This window comes from Lithobates pipiens, unplaced genomic scaffold, assembly GCF_037356315.1.
Source record: "Lithobates pipiens isolate NorthernLeopardFrog02 unplaced genomic scaffold, aLitPip1_a1.2 Scaffold_13, whole genome shotgun sequence".
Taxonomy (NCBI): Eukaryota; Metazoa; Chordata; class Amphibia; order Anura; family Ranidae; genus Lithobates; species Lithobates pipiens.
This window is the reverse complement of record NW_027507718.1, coordinates 339,052,753-339,076,455: the sequence shown is the minus strand read 5'-3', so window position 1 is coordinate 339,076,455 and position 23,703 is coordinate 339,052,753. Positions and strand designations below refer to the sequence as shown.

Sequence of the window (23,703 nt, the reverse complement as noted above, 5' to 3'; positions counted from 1 at the left end):
ACATTAGGGAGGTCTTCTTTACCTCCACTTAACCCATTACCAATATGGCAACATTTGTTCATGAATTTGTGTCAACAGTGTCAATAGACAATAAAATTGTTGCAAATTAGAACCACGTGAATCTGATGAATGTCTCAGTACCAACAATGAAAATGGTGCATGGATTTAATTAACTTGGTGCAAGGCTTCTGGCTACATCCATACCGCCATACCTTTCTGGTGGCTGCTTTGTTAAAATGCTGCTTCTTTACTGCTCAACAGCCACCGCAGGTATTCTACTGTTTTTATTTTTGACACTTTGGTGAATGGGTAGGCATACAATGTACCCCTTACTAATTCACATAGGAAGGGGCCTGGGATTTGGGGCCCCCCTTTTCAAAGGGGGCTTCCAGATTCCAATAAGCCCCCTGTCTACAGACCCTGATAACCAACGCCCAGGGTTGTTGGGAAGAGGCCATTGTCCCCATCAATATGGGGAGCACTAAGGCCCTGTTCACAGATGAGTGTTTTTCAGCATGTAAAATGCTCAGCTCTGAAGCTCCAAAATGCCCAACAAGCAAAATCCCATTCATTTCACTGTCCCCTGTTCACATATAGTATAAGCGTTCTGTCACCTGAAGCTCAAAGTACATGAGCTTCTTTTTGGCAGATTACAAGTGTTTTTGGCCCCATAGACTTTAAAGCTCCGTTCACATCTAGGCGTTTTTCTGCTCTTAGCCTCGGCTCTAACAACACCCAACAAGACAAATCCCATTCATTTCAAAGGCCCCTGTTCACATGTGAGCATTCTTTTGTTCTAAAACAAAACACCCCTCGCTCAAAAAATTACATGAGCATCTTTTTTGGCAGATTCCAGGGGTTTTACTGCTTTTACATTAGTGACCTTTTGAACGTCAAAACGCCTGTACAAATATGCTGCAAAAATCGCCTGTAAAATAGTAATGCTGAGCGAAGCCTGATAGAAGCGCCTGACTTGAGCGGAAAAACGCTCGTAAAACACTCGTAAAGTGCATAAATAGCAGCTCTCCACCCCTAAATTCCTCTTCCCTCTCCTCCCCCTAGTGCTTTCTGTTGACTAAACAAAAATGTCTGAAGCTGTAAAATGCTTGTAATACACTTCTAAAACACTTGAAAAAAAAAAAGCTTGTAAAAGGCTGCAAAAAAAAAAAAAAAAGCTTAAACGCTAGTAAATTGATACACTCAGGTGTGAATGGAGACTTAGGGGGATATTTACTAAAGGCAAATCCACTTTGCACTACAAGTGCACTCGCTGTAGATCTAAGGGGGACATGCAAGAAAAAAAAACAGCATTTTTGCTTGTACATGATTGGATGATAAAATCAGCAGAGCTTCCCCTCAGATCTACAGCGACTGCACTTACAAGTGCACTTGCAGTGCAAAGTTGATTTGTCTTTAGTAAATAAACCCCTTAGTGTCGCATTTGTCTACTGATTCATTTCTCTGCTATCAGCATGAATCACTTGTGACACGTTTTCCTGACATTAAGAAAAAAAAGGGACAGACTTCCAGCATACAGCCTGTGATTGACAGCCTCCTCTCTGTCCCTGTGTTTTGTTTGAGGGGGGCTGCCTCTTCCCTCCAAGCAGCTCTCAGCTCTCCTCACTGAGATCTGCAGTGTGTCATTTCAGCTCTGTCCCCCTTTTTTTTTTTTTCTGAACGCACAGACAAGCTTTATAAATTCTGCATGGATTGAATGGATGTAGAGAAGAGACAACTGCAGATAAATGGGTACAACTTCTGTAGGATTTGTTTAATTTCTGTGTATCACCTGAGGCTTGTCACATCCGTGGGTATATGTAAGAAAAAGAAGGGTTGGGACTTAAACGAGGTAGATCTGGCATGGTGAAAAAAGATGAGTCAATGTAAGAAGACATGTTTTATTCATTAAAAAACATGACATCGCAATATGAGCACATGCATAGTAAATAAGCATAACAATCTCATATTATTGACCAGATATTTATAAAAACAATCATAACAACTTGAAAATGGCATATTGAGGTATCGGACAATTTTCCGTAATAATTAAATAAAAGCAACATGGTGGGGTACCTTGGGAGTGGATGAAATAAAACCATCTAAAAAGAAAATGGTGCATCAAAAATTGTCCCGATGCACATTTTGTGGTTTCCTACCACATCATTGGGGGCAAATGCACCAATGTCTGTAACAAAAAAAAAAAAATATATGGTCCAAAGTTACAGCCAAACACAAGGGAGACTATAAATGTAAGCCCCCTTTCACACTGTGCCGCCCCGGGCATCAGTGGTAAAGCGGCGCTATTTTTAGCGGCGCTTTACCGTTCTTTTCGTAACGCTATTCGGCCGCTAGCAGTGCAGTTTTAACCCCTCGCTAATGGCCGAAAAGGGGTTAAATCTACCCACAAACTGCCACCGCAGCAGTGTTTAGCCGGCGGTATAGCAGCGCTGCCCCATTGATTTTAATGGGGAGGAGCGGTGAGTTGACTGTTCCAAAGAAGCTGCTGGCAGGACTTTTCCTGACGCCCTGCCAATGCACCGCTCCAGTGTGAAAGCCCTCGGCTTTCTCATTGGAGGGAATGGAGCAGCTGTTTTAGGGTGGTTTGCAAGCGCTATTTTTAGCGCTATAGCGCCTGAAAAACGCTCCAGTGTGACGGGTCTAAAGGAGGGGGGAAATGAACTCATCCCACTTACTTACATGTCAGTTAAATCTAGACCATGTGAACATGAAAACTGGTGGCTGCTAGAAATGTTCATCCCGGGAGCTGAGGAAGGGACCCGCAGGAAAGCCGGACATACATCATGATCCCCAGAGAAAAGGAAACAAGTGGTCAAAAGAAAACCATTTGAGCTCCAATGCTGTAAAAGTGAATAAATCAAGTAGACTATGAATATATGAAAAATATGGAATCCAACACCAAGATAAAAAGTGGATACAAATGAAGTGTGGAAATAGTGAAAAGAAGGGGCATACCTGCTCAGAAGGAAAGGAAGAGTGCAGAGGATATAGGCAACATGGGTATATGTAAGGGTTTTAAGTCGGCTTTCACATCGGTGTGCTTGTATGCGGTTTGCAAAAATGCATTTTTAGTGCGTTTTCTGGATGCCTGACTCCCATTATGCACCTGTGAATCTTGGACATGTGACTCAAACACACCAGAAACATACTGCAGCCCCATTAAACATACTTGCGGCCCCATTAAATTAAAATGGAAGATGCATTTTTGAAAAGCTCACCAAAGATGCTGAATGCAGGACTTTTTACCAACAATAAAAAACGCAGTGTTTTGCCTAAGCAGTACAATGAAAACTATAGGATGTAAATATTTGACATTTGTGCCTGAATGTTAGATCTGCCAAGTGCATGCTGGTTCACAGGATTTATTGATATAGAAGGTGTGTTGCTATATGTAGGCAACTGCTCTGATTCTTATGGGAGGTGTTGCAGTATTGTGTGGTGTTGTATGTGGTTTGTTTGGTAGTAACAAACACATGTGTCCTCTGCGTACTAATACCATTGTAGCTTTTCACTGAAATCTCTGCAGAGCAGTTCATCTGTCTTTGTTCTGGACCACAGCTTTTGTTTCTTTTAATCTAGTCAGTGGTGTGATGGATGGGTCTTGTACCAGCAAAATGCTCTCTTGAATAGAAGTAAAACTATTGCATGCTAGCAAGGCAGATTGCTAGATGGTATTTGCACATGCAACCTAGAAATACATGGAAACCCAAGGATAAAATCATTATAGCTTAACCCTTTCCTGACCAGCCACCTCAGTTGTTATACTGTGGCAGTTTGGCTCCCCTGGGCGACCCGTCGTAGCTATACATCGGCTCGCCTTTTGACCACTAGGGGACGCGTGCACCCGCAGCGCCAGAGCCGATGCGCGTGCCCGGTGGTTGTGATGACTGCTGGGCACCCGCGATAGCTCCACACAGCACCAAAATGAAGATCTGTCTATGTAAACAGACAGATCTCTATGCTATCAGGGGTGAGGAAGTATGAACAACAGCCAAGCAGTCCCATCCCCCCCCCAGAGTTAGAATCACTCCCTAGGTAACAGTTAACCCCCCTAGTGTTAACCCCTTCCCTGCCAGTGACATTTACACAGTAATCAGTGCCTTTTTTATAGCGCTGATTGCTGTGGAAATGTCAGTGGTCCCAAAAATCTCAAAAGTGTCCGATCTGTCCGCCATAATGTTGTAGTCCCAATTCGATCACCGCTATTACTAGTAAAAGATAATAATAATAAAAATGCCATAAATCTTTTCCCTATTTTGTAGACGCAATAAATTTAACGCAAACCAATCAATATACACTTATTGTGATTTTTATTAGAAAAAATATGTAGAAGAATAAATATCGGCCTAAACTGAGGAAAAGATTAGAGTTAAAAAAAAAAAAAATGGGCATATTTATTATAGCAAAGTGCACAATATTATGTTTTTTTTTTTTATTGACGCTCTTCTTTTGTTTATAGTGCAAGAAATAAAAACTGCAGAGCTGATTAAATATCACCAAACGAAAGCACTATTTGTGGGGAAAAAATGTCAATTTTGTTTGGGTACAACGTCGCACAGCCACGCAATTGTCCGTTAAAGCGACGCAGTGCCATATCGCAAAAAATGGCCTGGTCATAGAACAGCCAAATCTTCCGGGGCTGAATTGGTTAAAAGAGTTTATGCATTAATTTTTTGGGGGTTTGATGTAAGTGTAGCGGAGTGTACTTACAGTTACATTGCTATCTCCGTTAAGGTGATACTAAACACACACTGTTTAATTGACATTATCCCTTCTCTTTCTGTATGAGGGTGATGGCACTGTAATTATTTTAATAATAAAAACATCTAAGTACCTCCTTTCCTAATCGATATACAGCTGTTGCATGACCCAGCTTTTTTCCAGCCTGTCTATAAGGAAACCATGGTCGGGGAGCTTCTAGTCCTCTGCTACTGGTCACATGTTAAGAAAAAATCCTTTGCAATACAGAGAAAGAAAGAAAGAAAGAAAGAAAGAAATAATGTCAATAAACTGTTTTAAATTGCCACACAAATATATATTTAAAAATGAAATTTTATTATTTTTGTCTTAGAATGACAGGGGGGTGAAGCCTCCATCCACCATGGTGTCATATCCCTCCCCCATTGTGTTTACCAGGGTAGTGAACATAGAGGAGGAGGGAGGGAGTGGGCTATCATTTATCACTGTGTACAGTGCCTTGAAAAAGTATTCATACCCCTTGAAATTATCCACATTTTGTCATGTTACAACCAAAAAAGGTAAATGTTATTTGGTATTTTATGTGATAGACCAACACAAAGTGGCACATAATTGTGAAGTGGAAGGAAAATTATAAATGGTTTTCAAATTTTTTTACAAATAAATATGTGAAAAGTCGGGCGTGCATTAATATTCAGCCCCATTTACTCTGATACCCCTAACTAAAATCTTGTGGAACCAATTGCCTTCAGAAGTCACCTAATTAGTAAATAGAGTCCACCTACAGTATGTGTAATTTAATCTCAGTATAAATATAGCTGTTCTGTGAATCCCTCAGAGGTTTGTTAGAGAACCTTGGTGAACAAGCAGCATCATGAAGGCCAAGGAACACACCATACAGGTCGGATAATTTTGTGGAGGAGTTTAAAGCAGGGTTAGATTATAAAAAAAATATCCAAAACTTTGAACATCTCACGGAGTGCTGTTCAATGCATTATCCGAAAATGGAAAGACAATGGCATAATTCCAAACGTACCAAGAGAATGACCGTCCAACTAAACCGACAGGCTGGGCAAGGAGAGAATTAAATAGAGAAGCAGTCAAGAAGCCCATAGTAACTCTGGAAGAGCTGCAGAGATCCACAGCTCAGGTGGGAGAATCTGTCCACAAGACAACTATTAGTCGTGGACTCAACAAATTTGGCCTTTTATTGAAGAGTGGCAAAAAGAAAGCCATTGTTGAAAGAAAGCCATAAGAAGTTCCATTTGCAGTTTGCAAGAAGCCATGTGGGGGACACAGCAAACATTTGGAAGAAGGTGTTCTGGTCAGATGAGACCAAAATTTAACTTTTTGGCCCGAAAGGCAAAACGCTATGTGTGGCGGAAAAATAACACTGCACATTACTCTGAACACACCATCCCCACCGTTAAACATGGTGGTGGCAGCATCATGTTGTGGGAATACTTTTCATCAGCAAGGACAGGGAAGCTGGTCATAGTTGATGGGAAGATGGATGGAGCCAAATACAGTGAAATCTTAGAAAAAGCAAGAAAAATATCAGCTGATACAGCCACAGTGATGGGCCCCCATCCCGATAAATACATAAGTATGCAATGAATTGTGTTAATGGGACTTTGTACCTTTTTGCCTGATTCAGTGACTGGCCTCACTCAAACAGTATATAAAATAAGTGTCGATTTATCATACAAACAAGTTAAAATGTTCTCAAAGTACACGATGCGATCATAAAAACAAATTCCATAGAAAGCTAACATACATAGAATTAATAAGTAATTTCATATTAAATAGATACATGATGACATGAATAAGCGGGTACATGGTAGATCTGGGTAAAAAGTCATACACTAATGAGATAAAAGAACTCGCGTTTCGAGGATTCCTCCTCTCATCAGGAGTATGATGTCAATAGTATCTATAGATATGGATAGTACAGGATGTATGTTAATGGGGGGGGGAGTCTATTGCCCCATACACACGGTCTGACATTCCAACCACAATCTGCAGGATTTTTTCCGCATGGGTGGCACTTTGTCCGTCGGAATTGTCTAAACACAATCGGAATTTAAACGATCTTATTTTGTTGTCGCAAAATTTTTGATCCTGCTCTCAAACTTTGTGCAACGGAAAAAAGTCAGATGGAGCCCGCACACGATCAGATTTTCCAACAACATGATCCGATCGCACATTTTCCGTCGGAAAATCCGACCGGGTGTATGGGGCATAACGCTTACATGTCAGCTAATAGAACATGTATGATAGCCCAGCTGCTGGAGGAGAGACGGGGGTACCCAAAATGATGTCCACCTCGCATCCGCCTGATGCGAGGGCATGCAAACTCGGCCCAGGGAACAAATGAGAAGGACAAACAACTGTGTGCTATCTTAGAGCTATAATGGAATGAAAGCATATTCATGTGTTAGAATGGCCCAGTCAAAGTCCAGAGACCTAAATCCAATTGAGAATTTGTGGCAAGACTTGAAAATTGCTGTTTACAGACACTCTCCATCCAATCTGACAGAGCTTGAGCTATTTTGCAAAGAATGGGCAAAAATTTCACTCTAGATGTGCAAAGCTGATAGACATCCCCAAAAAGACATGTAGCTGTAATTGCAGCGAAAGGTGGTTCTACAAAGTATTGGCTGAATATAAATGCACAACACACTTTTCAGATATTTATTTGTAAAAAAATGTAGAAAATGTATCATTTTCCATACACCTCATAATTATGTGCCGCTTTGTGTTGATCTATCGCATAAAATACAGTTAGGTTTTTGGTTTAAACATGACAAAATGTGGAGCGGTATGAATACTTTTTTTTTTTTTTTTCTTCAAGGCACTGTATATGCCCACATGTGTGACTTTATAGTCACATGAGCTGCTCACATGTGATAGGGAGGCAATGAGCATGTGAGCAGGTACACTAGCTTCCAACACTGATCCCCCCCCCCCCCCTCAACTGCAGTGGGGACATGGACAGGAGGGGGAGACAGAGAGCAGCAGAATTAACCAGGTATTGTGCATAATACAGAAAACGAATCTCGTAGTAGTGACAGAGTATGAACAGCATGTAATACACCATTTCTTGATAATTCCTAATGATGTGGGTTTTAAAAAGGGGTCATTTAGGGGGTATTTGTACTTTCCTGGCTTGTTAGGGTCTCAAGAAATAGACCGTCAGTTTTCACAGATTGGCACCATAGCTTGTATATATATGTGTGTGTGTATGTATGTATATGTATATATGTGTGTGTGTATATGTATATAATATGGGTACAGTGTTGCATGACTGAGTAATTGTCATTCAAAATGTAAGAGCACCAAAACCTGAAAATCTGTCTGGTTAGGAAGGGAGTTTAAGTGCCCAGTGGGTAAGTGGTTAAAGTAGTGTATATGATGCTATGCTCTAAGTGACTCTTGCAACAAAGCAAAAATACAAATAATTAGAGCTGCACGATTAATCGTGAAGAATTGTTATCGTGATTTATTTTTATTTTATTTTTTTTATTTTTTTTTCCCCCGTTGCGATCTTGAAAAATTCCTTCTTTCTATGCATAGAATTCTCTCTGCTCAAGCCCACAGCCCTCAAAAGAAAGGAAAGCAAATGGGCAGTCTGCCAAGAATCACAACATTCTTTAGCAGTGGAACTTAAGTAGAAACATTGTAACAATTTGTCCTTTTAGATGAAAGGAATATACTTTGGTGTGAAAATGAGGGAAGTTTAACTTCACTCACTTGACACTAAACCTTTTTCTGACATTTGTTGGTTTCAAGTTAAAATCATTTGTTTATTTTTTGCTAGAAAATTAGTTGGAACCTCCCCCCACAATTTTTTTTTTTTATATTACACTTTAATGAATTTGAAAGAAACTATCCAGTAAAGTTAGCCCAATGTTTTTTTTATGTATAATGTGAAAGATTTTATGCTGCGAGAATCGTGATCTTTTTATTCTAAGCAAAAAAATTGTGATTTCTTGTTTTGGCCAGAATCGTGCAGCTCTACAATCGGCACTAAATTCTAATCCCACAAAATATTCAAAAGAAAACTGTGTGGTGAATAAATGGTCCACCTAAAATGAATATTATAAACAATAGTCCACCATCAAATTATTCAAACAAATGGGATGCCACACATGAAATCAATCGTAACAACGACAATACAAATAATGCTCCACTTATAAATATAAAAAAAAAAAAAAAAAAAATCTGTATATAGTAGTGAAAAAAACTTGACCATCCTCCATCCAAAACTTGAAATTACAATTGTGCTCCACCTCTTGTGTAGCAATCCTCTCACCTGATAAAGTGGCCCTATAAGGGATATAGGTCAGAAGCACCTTTTCCCCTTGTAGGGAAATAAACACAGATGTGCCTTTTTTCCTCTATATAGGCTCGCCTGGTGTAATCTCCTCCTTTTTAGGCAATCCTCTCCTCTTGCAGCCGTGCACCTTGTACTCAGAAACATACAGAGACACACAGAGACTCCCATAGTGTAGTATTAAACTCCACCCATATTTTATTAAAATAAATAAAATTAACATCCACATATTGGACACTGTATGTTGGTGCACGTCAACATAAAGTCGTCAGTAATGCAGTCCCAATATGGAACACTACTTACTTGGGGTATCCCCTGATAAAGTCATGTGATTTTTGACGATACGTATGGGGCAGATCCGGGTAGTGACACTGACTGGACCTATCAGCTGGCTGAGGGTGTATTTTGACCAGTGTTCTTGACCAAGCTGTGCTTCTGCAGAGCTCAGGGATCTGACTTTGTCTCTTTTTCTCTGGAAGTGATGCCAGGATCACCAAACTGACTTCATAGAATTATGGATCCTTTGGCAAGAAAAAACAGTTACCTCAGCTTTCGCATTTTCCAAGTTTCTGATATCACCAGAAGTGATGCAGCAAGTCCAATAAAAGTTAGTTGGGATTTCTAGACTTCCCGGAATGCTGCAGTGCAGAATGCAGGCACTAGCAGCAAGCTAGGCAGAACAAGCACAGTGGTTGGAAACATCACTATTTTTTTAAACCTGAATAGAATGGGTTTGATATGAAAGCAATTGTAACAAACTCATTACGCTTACCTACCCATGTCTACACAAATTTGAGCCAAAGCATATGGTTATGCTCCAGACACTGGTCCAAGTGCTGCAACAAGGTTTAGGAAAACCCTGTGCTCCAAATTGGCACAGCACTCTGACATGCCCTCTGAATACAGCCTAATCACTGGGCACTGCTTAGGGAGTGACAGCAGTGGTGATTAGAGCAGTGCTCCGTGGGGCATCAGACCAATACCGATTAGAGCAGTGCTCAGTGGGGTGTATGAGCCCACAAGAAACCATAGGAGCTTGTTCTAACATTTTTATGTGCTGGCAGGGTTTTGAACCTTTTCTGCAGTACTTGGCTGATTAAAAAAAAAAAAAAAAGACATTAATTTCTGTATAATGGGCTTTAAAAGGTTACGGTTGTTAAACCTTTAAATATTGTATATAGCAATAAAACCTATTTTGTGCTTTAAAATTGTTTTAGAGTGTTGTGTAAATGGACAAAGTAAAAATTATAGGTCATGCCAACAGTAAATTGTCAGGTTCCAGCTGTTTTACTCTGGCAGAGCTAGATTTCTGTACCCTTTTATCATCAGAAAATATTGGTCAGTATGAAATCCTGAAGCTCATGACATTTTAACATTCTTTTTCTAATGTGATGGTACATGATGTCCTTTTCACATGGTTTAATTACATTGAAGAACATTGCTTGATAGGGTATCGAAGAAAAACTTTTTCCACTGTGAAATGTGATCCATAATTGTATTTATATGTCTGTATTTTTTTTTTTTTTTTTTTTTTTTACTTTTTACAGCCATAAGATGACCTGAAAATGGCAACCAGCCAGGAGTGGCATAATCATTTAATGTACTCAATTATTGTTATATGTGCTCATGTAACATGTCCATACAACTAAATTCTTCTTATCTTCTTTTTCCCCTCTCTCTTTGTATAGAACGCCCAGAAAGAAATAAACCAGAGCACCGATTTCCGGGGTAAGTTTTGCCAGAAATAACGAATGATTGCATGACTTTGTCTGGAAACAAACTGTTTACAGAAGTATGCTTTTGGCTTTTAAAGGCCAACTCCAGCTAAAAATTTTATTTCATTAGAAAAAAGGGTTTTATTGTAGTTGGATAAGCAATCGGTATAAGTAGAGAGAGAGATGTTATTACAATAGTAGAGATACTGAAAATATAAAGCTTTTATTTTATACTTGAGCACAGTGTGGCAAAGGGGAGAACGCTGTCACTGGGGGAGAATTTCCTTCACTACCTGTCCCTTTGACACCCCATGTCAGGGTATAATTGGGCGTCTGGTGTAACCCTAATGCTGCGTACACCCGATCTGAATTTTGGTCGGAAAAAGTTCTAATGGTTTTCCCGACGGAATTCCGATGGGATTTCACTCAAGCTGTCTTGTATACACACGGTCGCACCAAATTCCGACCGCCAAGAACGCAGTGACGTACAACACGTACGACGGGAATAGAAAAAGGAAGTTCAATACCCAGTAGCCAATAGCTTCCATCGCGTAGTTGAATCTGAGCATGCGTGAGTTTTTGAGCGTCGGAATTACGCACACACACGATCGGAATTTCTGATAGAAACTTTTTCCATCTGAAAAATTGACAACCTGCTCTCAATCTTTTGCCGGCGGAAATTCGGCCAGCAAAATCCCGATGGAGCGTACACACGGTCGCATTTTTCGACAAAAAGCTCACATCTGTCTTTTTTGCTGGGGAAAATTCTGACCATGTGTACGCGGCATTACAGTTGTGGCTGGAATTCAGCTTTACTTGCTTATGTTGTATAGCTGTGCTGCTTTAATAAACTAGCCATTTAAAATATTCTCTCTTCTGATATTAGCTTTGTTAGGGTAGTGGAACTTTTCCATAAATTAGTTCTGCCGTGTGGGGCATAATGCCTTTCTTTTCTAATCGGCATGAGCTCAGCCTCTCTAGTTAGGACGTGACAGATGTGTGAGCTGCTGCAGATACTTTTTATGTGTAGAGAAGAGTGAGGAAGAAAGCTCTTAAGGTAGTTTCCCAGTGTATTTAAAGGACAAGTCCGCTTTTAGTAAACGGTACAGTAGTCTACCCTCCTTACCTCTCTTAACCTAGAACCTCCATTTATAGCGGACACTCCTTCCTCAGTGCACTCCCTCGCTGGCCACTGCACCAATCAATCTGACAGGCATGTAGCCAAGGAGTTTTATAGAGGGAAAGGACTTAAGTCATTGGGAGGGCAGAGCCTGGCGGGGAGCTAAGGGACTAATTCCCCATCAGGTCCATCCGGCTGTTGACTAACAGCGCACATCAGTAGGTGGATCCATAGCCAGTATTCAGTCCAATAGTTTCTTTCAAGTCCATCCGCCACGACGCGTTGGCAACCAAAAGTAAGGTGGCCTTGATGGTGAACTAATCCCTCTGTCTATCACTGATCACTGATATATACATCGCTACTTTGACATAATATACCTTTGTTATGGCAGCAGATAGCTGCCATAACCCCAGTATAATTTTAAAGTGCAGGCGGTCTCCCGAAAAGACATAAAAGTGGTCCCAGCGGCTGATTCGCCACGGGATCACTTTTATGGGCATCAGGAGAAGTTCCCGCTTTACAGATGGGCAGGAAGTTGAGTGAGGGCAAGATGGACAGTGGCTGAGCACGAGAAGGTGCTGATGGACGCACTGATTGCATCTGTGCGGGAAACTTTGAAAATCGAGGCTGCAGCGAAGCCGCCGGTCCCTTTTGCCAGTCACAAGCCGTCTCATATGGCAAAAGTGTTCCCTTATCCCACCTATTTTGACAAGTTTTGTTTATAAAGAATGGGAACGTCCAAAATCTCTATTTGCAGTCCCAAAACACTTCTCTGTGCATTATCCCTTTGGGGAGAGTTTTCTCAAGAAGTGAGAGAATCGACTTGTGGTGGATCCCTCCGTTTCTTGATTGAACAAAGCCACCATGATTCCAGTTAAAGACTCTTCGGCTTTTAAAGATCCAGCTGACAGGAAGGCGGAATCTCTGCGCCACACTATTGCGGGTTTGGTGCTTCGGCCTGTCTTTGTCATTGCCCTGGTGTCTCAAACGCTAACAGAGTAGGCAAAGCTGTTACGCCGTGATCTGGAGGGTGATCAGTTTCCTCCTGCCTTCACTGAATCAGTGGACCAGTTGGTCCAGGGGCTGCAGTTTGTGGTGCCTCTTTGGATGCAGTACCCTTGCTTTTTAAGCTGTTTCAGCGGTGGTGCTTCGACGCGTGTATTGTGGCTGAAGTGTTGGACTGCGGACCAGGCCTCTAAAGAAGCCCTAACTGATCTCCCTTTTCAGGGCGATCATTCGTTTGGGGCCACTCTAGATGATGTCGTTAAGAGTGTCAGGGGGAAATGTGGGTCCACAAAGTGATTCTGTCTGGTTACAAGATCGAGTTCCAGACTTGCCCCCCAAGCACGTTTTTTCCTTCCACTATGCGCCTGTCTCTGGACCGCTTGTTTGCCCTCCGGCAGGCGGGACAAGAACTGTTGTCGGAACATTTCCAGGGCTTTTTTCAAATCTGTTTACAGTCCCCAAAAAAAGTGTAAGGTACATCCAATTCTGGACCTCAAGGCCTTGAACCACTTTGTGCGGGGTTCGGAAGTTCAGAATGGAGTCCATTCGCTTGGTGGTGGCATCCCTTCATTAGGGGGACTTTTTTGCCTCCATCGACATCAAGGATGCCTACCTGTACATTCGGATTTGTGCACGACACCAGCGATTCCTCCGCTTTGCTGTAGGAGAGGAGCGTTATCAGTTCGTGGCTTTACCCTTTGGTCTTGCCTGTGCTCCTCGGGTCTTCACAAAAGTGTTGGACCCGGTTCTGGTGCTGCTGCACCAGCGGGGAATTACTGTTCTGGGCTACCTGGACAACTTTCTTCTGTGAGCGGATACACCTGCTACCTCAAGGGGCGATGTTGAAATCGCTATTCAAACTCTGGCAGATTTTGGGTGGCTGCTAAACTACCAGAAGTCTGCGGTGATTTTAGCTCATAAATTGGATTATCTGGGTCCGACTCTGGATTCCGCTCTGGCCAGAGTGTTCCTTCCACTGGACAAACTCCAGAAGTTACAGGCAGCGATTTGCTTACTGCTGTCCAGCAGGTGGGTCTCCCTGTGGACTTGCATACGGGTGCTGGGCCTGATGGTATCTACTTTCGAGGTGGTCCCGTTTTTGCTCCGTTCCATACCAGACCCTTGCAAAAAGAGATCCTGGTAAAATGGGACAAATGTCCAGGATCTCTGGACAATCAGATTTGGCTGAACCAAGAAACCAAGGGGTCCCTGGTCTGGTGGCTTTGTTCCCCGGCTCTTCGGCAGGAAAAATCCTTTCTCCCTCTGTACTGGATGGTGGTCACTACCGATATCAGTCTGTCCAGGTGGGGAGGAGCCCTGGGCCTGAGCTCTGCTATGGGTCGCTGGACGCTGGAGGAATCCAGTCTACCTATCAACATCTTGGAACTCTGGGCGATCAGACTCTGTCTGGATCGACTTCAGGGCTTCCGGTACGGATGTAGTCGGACAATGCCACGGCAGTGGCCTATGTCAACCACCAGGGAGGAACAAGAAGTGTGTTAGCGGGCCTGGAAGTAGCCGACATTCTCTGGTGGGCAGAGTGCTCTGTCCTGGCCATTTCTGCTGCCCACATTCCAGGGGTGGACTACTGGCAGGCAGATTACCCCATTCGACAGGTGTTGGACCAAGAGGAGTTCTCCCTTCATCAGGATGTGTTTCAACAGATATGTCTGCGCTTGTTCACTCGAGGTAGATCTGTTGGCATCCTGGATCAACAGAAAGGTGCAGCAGTTTGTGGCCAGGTCTCAGAATTCTCTGGAAGACGCTCTGGTGGCCCCATGGGGCCAGTATTTTCTGATCTACACCTTTCCTCCACTCAAGCTTCTGCCGCGGCTATTACGCAGGATGGAGACCAAAGGAATTCCAGTCATTCTAGTGGCCCTGGACTGGCCTTGTCAGTCCTGGTTTTCCGACCTGGTGCGCCTGGTCTCAGACACCCTCTGGTAGCTGCCCTCAGAGAGGATCTGCTATCCCAAGGGCTGATCTTCCACCCTGCTTTACCAGTGCTGGGTTTGACAGCTGAAGGATAGAGGCTTACCTGCTTCCGAGATGCAGACACTACTCAGCTAGGAAGTCTACGTCTAGGAAGATATATCCTCGGACGTGGAAAGTGTACGTTTCATGGTGTGAGTCGGTGAGTGTTTCACCCACTTTCCTTTTCGGTGGCTCGGATTTTGACTTTTCTTCAACTGGGTGTTAAAAAGAATTTGGCCTTGAGTACCATCAATGGCCAGTTGTCGGCTTTGGCAGTTTTCTTTCAATGTCCCCTTTCGTATTCCCTGGTGCTCACCTTCATTCAGGGGGTTCAACATGCGACTCCACCGGTGCGATCTCCTTTACCACCGTGGGACCTGAATCTGGTGCTTCCGGTTCTACAGAAGCCTCCTTTTGAGAATATTTGAGAAATTCCCCTGCTTGCTCTGTTCCAGAAGGTGGCCTTCTTGGTGGCTATCACTTCTGCTCTCAGGGTGTCGGAATTGGCAGAGTTATCTTGTCATATGCCCTACCTGGTGATTCACAAAGACAAGCTGGTTCTTCGTCCTTGTCCTTCGTTCCTTCCAAAGGTTGGTTCTGATTTCCATTTGAATGAGGACATTGTGTTGCCTTCCTTGTGTCCCAGGCCATAACATCCGAGGGAATTTGCCTTGCACACCCTGGATGTGGTTCGGACGATCAGGGTGTATTTGGCTGCCACTTAGTCAAATGGACCAAAGAAGGGATCCCTATGGTTCTGAATAAGGAAGCACTGTGTCTGTCAATTAACCAAAGAGAAAATGTGATTTTTGACTTACCGTAAAATCCATTTCTCTGTTCATTGACAGACACAGCACCCACCCCTCTATGAAGTTTTAATGCTTGTTACAAAACTGAAGACCCTATAGCAGAGAGGTGGGTGTATACCACCTAGAACTGCCCATAGGCATAGCCAAGTCTCTCTTTCGGCTTGGTGCCCTACTCCTGTAGGGGGCGGTATAACCCTATGGTTCTGAATAAGGAAGCGCTGTGTCTGTCAATGAACTTGGAGAAATGGATTTCACAGCAAGTCAAAAATCCTATTTTTTAAAAAATGTTTTGCTTTTAAGTGTAAATGTGAGATCTGAGGCATTTTTGACCTCAGATCTCACATTAAAGAGGATCTGTCCTGCTTATTTCTATTACAATGGATGTTTACATTCCTTGTAATAGCAATAAAATCACCTTATTTTTTTTTTTTTTTTTTTTTTTTTTTTAAGGGACAGTGTAAAAATAAAAGGATAAAAGATAGGGGAAAAAAAACGCTTGTAAACGGTGTTTAACCACTTGCCTACCAGGCACTTGCTCCCCCTTCCTGCTCAAGCTATTTTTCTGCTTGACAATTGTGCGGCCATGTAACACTGTACCCAAACAAATTTTTTTATCATTTTCTTCACACGAATAGAGCTTTATTTTGGTGGGATTTTAATCACTGCTGGGGTTTTTATTTTTTAACAAAAAAAGAACAAAAATTTTGAAAAAAAAAATAGTTCTTTAAGTTTTTTTTTTTTTTTTCTGTCAGTAAATTTTGTAACAAAGTCATTTTTTGCCTTCATTGGTCTGTGCTGATGAGGCGGCACTGATAGGCTGAACTGGTGAGCTTTGATGAGGTAGCACTAATATGCCGCACTTATGGGCACTGATAGGCGGTACAGATGTGCATTGATGAGTGGCAATGATGGGCAGCACTGATAGGCGGCACTGACTGACATCGCTAATGGGCACTGATTGGTGGCACTTGTGGGCAGTGGTGGGCACTGATTGCTGCCACTAGTGGGCACTGTATGCTGGCATTGGTGGGCACTATTTTGTGACACTATTTATTTATTGTAATCAGGGCAACGATGATCCATGCCCTGATTACATCCCTAGATGTCCCCCTGTGGGGAGATGCCACTGATGAGTGCGAGGTGAGGAGAGGCAATTACCGGCATCTCCTTGTTTACATATGACCAGCTGTGATTGGACTCTTTACAGATATCGGGGTCGCGCCGTGTCCCAGCAACACGGCGCAGCCATTCTGGGACGCTGTCATATGACGTTGTCCCAGAAGGAGAGCTGCACCGCCCTGCCGTCATTTGACGGTGGGTGGGCAGCAAGCAGTTAAACCACATGTGAGGTTGGAGCGATAGCAATAATTCTAGCACTAGGTCTCTTCTACAACTCTAAACATGTAACATGTAAAAAAATGTAAACGGTCACCTATGGAGATTTTTAAGTACCAAAGTTTGTCGCCATTCCACGAGCGTGCTCAATTTTAACGCATGACATGTTGGGTATCAATTTACTTGGCGTAACATTATCTTTCACATTGTAGAAAAAAATTTAGATTAACTTTACTGTTTTGTTTTTTGTTTTTTATTCAAAAAAGTGTATTTTTTTTCCCCAAAAAATTGCGTTTTGTAAGATCGCTGCGCAAATACGGTGTGACATAAAGTATTGCAACAATCTCCATTTTATTCTCTAGTGTCTCTGCCAAAAAAAATATAATGTTTGGGGGTTTTAAGTAATTTTCTAGCAAAAAATACAGATTTTAACTTGTAAACAACAAGTGTCAGAAATAGGCTTGGTTCTTAAATGGTTAAAGTATAACTAAAGGCAAAACTTTTTTTTCTGTTTTGGATAGAGGGGAGTGGAATCGGAATGCTTGTCAATTTTTATTGCGGTCTGTGTCCCTGTTAAGGATATTCAACCTATCTATTTTTTCCTGTTTACCATTATTATTAAAAGTAAAAGAAAATGACAAATTTTGGGTTGTCCTCATAAAAGCAATAGAGGGGAAATATTCCAATGGGGACGACACTCGTTCTGGTGACCTGGGGGTCCCCAAAGAGTTCCCATAATTTGCACTTCCTGTTTGGCTATGGGACAGGAAGTGGGGGGGAAATCTCCGAAACGGGACACAGTTGGCAGGAAAAAAAAATTGACCGGGGTTTTAACCCCCCCCCCCCTACTCTATCAAGAATGAAAAAAACTGTTTTGCCTATAGTTCTACTTAAGAAATTTACCAAAGATGGGCATTGGCTCAGTAACTGATCAAGCTCTGCCCAAGTAACTTATGTAATTTCCCATAGTCTTATTGGGTGATGGCACCAGGATGTTTCCTGGCCCCTCTGTTTTACATTTAGTTTTTTTCTGGAGAATTGCTGAACAGCTGAATGGGGCTAGAAATAGAGCTCAGCGTGGGAAGCTGTCATATTGACATTGACATTGACACAGACATAACCCCACTAAGCATGGGCATACCTTCATATTAACATTTGTAGGTAATAACCAAAGGGATTGTTCATCTAGGGAACACCAGATTTTCTCCTGGAGGATTGGGAAGGGTGTTTCCTCCCCCACTGGAACAAAATTGGACAATACTTCTTTTTTTTTTTGCCCTACTCCTGTGGGTATAAGATTGTGTATATGGAGGTTACTGTTTTTTTGCTAATGGCTGTACTAGATGGACTTTTTTTCCTTGTTCAATATGTTATTTAAAAAAATATATATATAACATCACTGTCAGGGTTGGTACAAATGCAAGAAAGTTGGATACTCCCAGCACAGCAAGTATTATAGCATAAAGAAATATAGATACACAGTAATAACACAGGGAATAGACTGATAAAAACTAATAGGAGAAAAGGCTGTGGCCTTGTGCCATGCGTGGTCAGAGTTTTGTATATAGCTTTGGGCTGCAACAATCCTAACAAAGGTCAAAGGTCAATCCAAACAATCTGAGGTGCAAAAAAACACTCAAAAAAGTAACATACGCTAGAAATAGAAAGAAAGGAGGAAATGGGATAAAATGGGGTAAAGGTAAAGACATAGAAAAAATAGAGGGGGATGGAGGCCACTGCCCACACCAAGGAGGAGTACCATGCAGGAAGACCAGTGGGCAAAAGGAGGGTCTTGGCTCCAGAAAGGAAGAGTTAAAGGAAATTATCAACCCAGGGTTGCCAGACCTTTAAATGTTTGAGTCAACCATAAGATGTAGTTCCCAATCTTGCTGTGTATCATTGTCTGTGTAATGTGGTTTTTGGTCTCTAAAGCCCCATATATATCAGACTTTGTACAAACTTTCCTGTGGACTTTTGTACAAAGGGCGTTGGCCGTAAGTTTGTATGGCATACACACTATCGGCCTTTTTAGGCAACAAACACGAACGTAGTGACGTTTCAACACACTGATGACACTTCAAAAGAGGACGTTCAATTACTCCAGAGCCACCTTTGGTAAACTTCTGTATTGTTGTCTGATCTTTTGCATTGGTTCTGAGCATGCGTGTTTGTACTTTGTACAAAAGTCCGATGGTTTTGTGTACACACGATCGAACTTTGCTCCATGTTGTCAAAGAGTTTGTCTGTTCGCACAGCCAACAAAAGTCCGATGAAAACCGAAAAAGTTTGTCCGATGGATTGTATACACGGATGTTGCTCCAAAACAGCTAATTTGCATGTTTGTTGTCAAAAAGTCCGATCGTGTTTATGGGCCTTAACCACTTGCCGCCCGCCCTATTACAAATTGACGGCGGCAAAGTGGTTTCATAATCCTGACCGGACGTCATATGACGTGATCAGGATTATGAGCCGATGCTCGCCCCCGGGGGGCGCGCATCGCGGCGATCATTGTTGCGGGGTGTCAGTCTGACACCCAGCAACTACGATCTCGGTAAAGAGTCTCCGACGGAGACTCTTTACCACGTGATCAGCCGTGTCCAATCACGGCTGATCACAGTGTAAATGGGAAGAGCCGGTGATCGGCTTTTCCTCACTCGCGTCTGTCAGACGCGAGTAGAGGAGAGCCGATCAGCTGCTCCTCTGACAGGGGGGGGGTCTGTGCTGATCGATTATCAGCACAGCCCCCCCGAGGATGCCCACACTGGACCACCAGGGACGCCACCAGACCACCAGGGAAAAGTTAATCCTCCCTAGACCACCAGGGATGCCAGTCAGCACAATGGATGCCAATCAGTGCCCATAATGGATGCCAATCAGTGCCCACAATGGGCATCACTGATTGGCATGCATTATTGTTTGGCACTGATTGGCATCCATTAGTACAGTATAACACCAATGCCGCCTATGAGTGCCCACCTGTGCCGCCTATGAGTGCCCACCTGTGCCGCCTATGAGTGCCCACCTGTGCCGCCTATGAGTGCCCACCTGTGCCTCCTATGAGTGCCCATCTGTGTCGCCCATCTGTGTCGCCTATCAGTGTCCATCAATGCCACCTCATCAGTGCCACTTCTTTGGTGCCCATCAGTGTAGCCCCATCAGTGCCCATCAGTGAAGGAGAAAACGTACTTATTTACAAAGTTTTGAAACTGAAACAAAAAAAAACATTTTTTTTTTCAAAATTTTAGGTATTTTTTTATTTGTAGCGCAAAAAATAAAAACCGTAGAGGTGATCAAATACCACCAAAAGAAAGCTCTATTTGTGGGAAAAAAATGATAAAAATTTCATTTGGGTACAGTGTAGCATGACCACGCAGTTATCATTCAAAGTGCCACAACGCTGAAAGCTCAAAATTGGTCTGGGCAGGAAGGTGTTTAAGTGCCCTGTATTGAAGTGGTTAATATACATAGTCAGATGTGTCTTTTTTTTTTTTTTCCAACCTATGTATCAATGTAGGGCCCCTTTCACACGGGATGGATCTGTAATGATCCGCCCCGTGATGATCCGCTTGCTCAGCGGGTATCGCTCCGTTTTATCCCCGCTGAGCCACCGGATGACAGAGGTCCCTGCACAGTGTCAGCCCTGTCGGCTCTCCGCTCTCCTCTATGGGGGATCGGGTGAACACAGACCGTCTATCAATGTTCATCCTATCCGCTCTGCAGACGGATAGAAAAATAGGATTTTCCTCCGTCTGCAGAATCGGACCATTGCGGAGACAGACGATATCGGGTGTCTGCGGATGTTCGTCCACAGACACCCGCTATCCCATAGGAATGCATGTATGTCTGTATTTCATCCACAAACGGATGGATGAAATACGGACATACGTTCCACATGTGTGAAAGGGGCCTAGCTCAGAACTGGTCTTAATTAAAACTGGTTTCCTGATTGGTGAACTGGCAAAAATTCCTAAAGTGGCAGTAGTTAGAACTACTTAGTTTGGTGCATGTGCCGGTAATGTTACCAAAACTGGCACAAATGCCTGCCTGAATTAGGCACAGGTAGCTAAAGCAATCAACTACCAGATAAGTGTCTGTTTTACTGAATTCCCCAGATTGGATTTTCTATAATTATAATCGGTCACTAGCCTTTATGAAAAGACCTAATTCTGCTCTAATACACCATTATTTTTTTAAATTTTTATTTAACAAACATTCCTAAGGATCCATGCGCACTGGGCTTAAAAACCTCTGTTTCTACAAGAGTCTTGCATTTTTGCCTGTAGAAGCAGCTCAATGTTATCCAAGCACATTGGGACGTTTATAGGCATATTGTATATTGTAAAGGATAAGTTCACCTTTTGTAACAAGTTACACCCATAGTCAGGGTGCAACATGTTACAGATGCACCAGCCTCCACTCTCCCCAATGCCCCATTCTGACAGCTGAAGGAGATCGCTCCCCGCTAGCTGTCGCACTCTACAACAAACGCATCATCCATTCTCAATATTTTTGTAGTTCTCAACTAAATACCATAGCGCTGTGGTAGTTAATTTGTGCTGCCTGGCCGTATCGGAGGTGGGGCTGGACAGATACAGACAGATTTTTTTTAGTAATGGACCTGTGAAGAATTGCACCCACAATCAGCAGATCATGGGTGTAATGCCACAGTCCTGCAGACTCTCTAGTCCCCCCATGATCTGCTGATTGTGGGTGCAATGCTTTAAAGGTCCATTACTAAAAAAAATAAATGCATACATATTTTTTACATGCAAACAAATGGGCATTTATTTTTTTGTAAAGGTGAACTTATTCTTTAAGCTCAGCATTTAGAGGCAGATAAAACCCTTCAGGGTTGCGTTTCTGAGAGCAGTTTTCGCATTTGCACCAAAAGTGCTGGATCCTTTTTGTTTTTTGTTTTTTGGTGCGCACTGGAATCTGATTGGATGTTCACAACTATGCAATCCGGTTTCTTGCACCATTTTACAGTTCAAGATGTGATCTGCGAACCAATCTAGGGGGTGTTGATTCAGGTGCGATGAGGGAATCCGCAGTGGATTTGCAAGGTTCTCGCATCCCGCTAGTGTGAACAGGGCCTAAATGTCCTGTCTGTAGGGGCAAGTTCATCATTTTGTTTTATTTAACGTCAATATAAAGGGTTCCCGCTGGTCTCAATCACCACTTCAGAAGCACTGAGGGTATTTTAGTCCTTGATGCCAGATGTAATTTCTCTGCTATTCTAGGCTGTAAAAGGACACTTGTGCGGAATTTCACAATTCCATTCCTTCCTAGGGTCATTTAATGAGACCCATCCAATGCTGAATGTTTTACTTTCTCATGAACATATTACAAACAGACTTGATATACAGCTGATTTATACTGAGCTGTGTTTAGACGGAGATTCCAAAACAACCATTTTTAAAATTTTATAAAGGCCACAAAAATCAAAATATTATATTTAAATTTACAGATGTATAAACAATTTTATGTGCAAAGATTAGATTAGAGATGTAACAGACATATAACATTATTGGACATTTTCCTATTATACAGCTTAAAATGTAGTTGTAGCTAGATGACAACAATTAATAGACAGTTGGTTAAATTTAATCGTAAATGTCACCCCATATTATGACTTTTCCCCCCTCCATTCATTAACAAATTGAAGAATTTGCACTTTCTTTTTTGAAGGGGCATATATCAGAAAAACAGTTCTTGCATCTGTATATCAGCATAGAAGGAACTACATGTACAGTTTGCATTTACTAAGCCATTATTTCTAATTTCTACAACCTTATTCGCCATATTTGACTTGAGTTGACTCGTATTTCTTAATGCTTTGCGGTAACCATTTTTGTATTGCTTGAGCTTTTCATGTGTACAGTGTGGTTATTGCATTTGGCAATATTGGCAAGGAATTAAAGTCATGTTGCATTTTCTTTAGGGTGCCCTCCACATTACTCATTATTGTTTTTTTACAATTTTTTTTATTCTGGCACTGGATGGAATTGTGCTTCAAGTACCTGACTTCTTGGATTGATTGCAACTGTGTACAAGCCTTCATTTTTTTTTTCTCCATCCCTGCCTTGTTGGAAACCTTGTCGTAATAGGGGATGTGCATACCGAACCCAGTGTAAATGCAGAGGGGCAGTGCATAACACAGGGGGAGTTGGTCTCATGGGGAGGGGGGGCACATCATGGCAATTATTGAGATACGCTGCATAAATTGTCAAACTTACACTACCTTGCGTGTGGGCCTGGAGAAGTGATATATTTTGATTAGTTGACGCAGATATATGATATTTGTTATACAGTTTTGTGATTTAGTCGAAATAACTTTTCTCAAGTATAACTTACAGAGCAACTCTTTTGTTCCTAGGGGCCTGGAGTGTTGGGTGTGGTTTGGCTACTTTCAAGAATGATTTGCACATGTTGACAATTTGTTCAACATAAAATAATTGAGAACACATGCAAGGAATGCAAACATTCTGTTATGCTTGTATCACGCTTATTGCAAATTCTCCCATTATCTCACTGTGACAAAGCTCTTTTATGGACTTTTGTATACCGTAATTTACAAATGGCTGTAAAAAAACAAGTTTTACATGCTCTGTTTCTAGATATTTTTGCATTTTCATGACGTTTGATTCGTCTTTCCTATTTTATTTAAGCTGTCAGTTTAGGATTTATCTAATC

General features: G+C 42.2%; 1 protein-coding gene across 2 annotated transcripts in view; it reads left to right on the top strand.

Moving 5' to 3' along the window:
* Window positions 1–23,703, top strand: part of SH3D19 (SH3 domain containing 19) — a 142,931-nt gene that overhangs the window by 51,638 nt on the left and 67,590 nt on the right. For both annotated transcript variants that reach the window (XM_077477028.1, XM_077477029.1), the window contains exon 2: window positions 10,741–10,780. In XM_077477028.1, coding sequence (XP_077333154.1) covers window positions 10,741–10,780 — 40 coding nt within the window. The remainder of the gene's footprint in view (window positions 1–10,740; window positions 10,781–23,703) is intronic.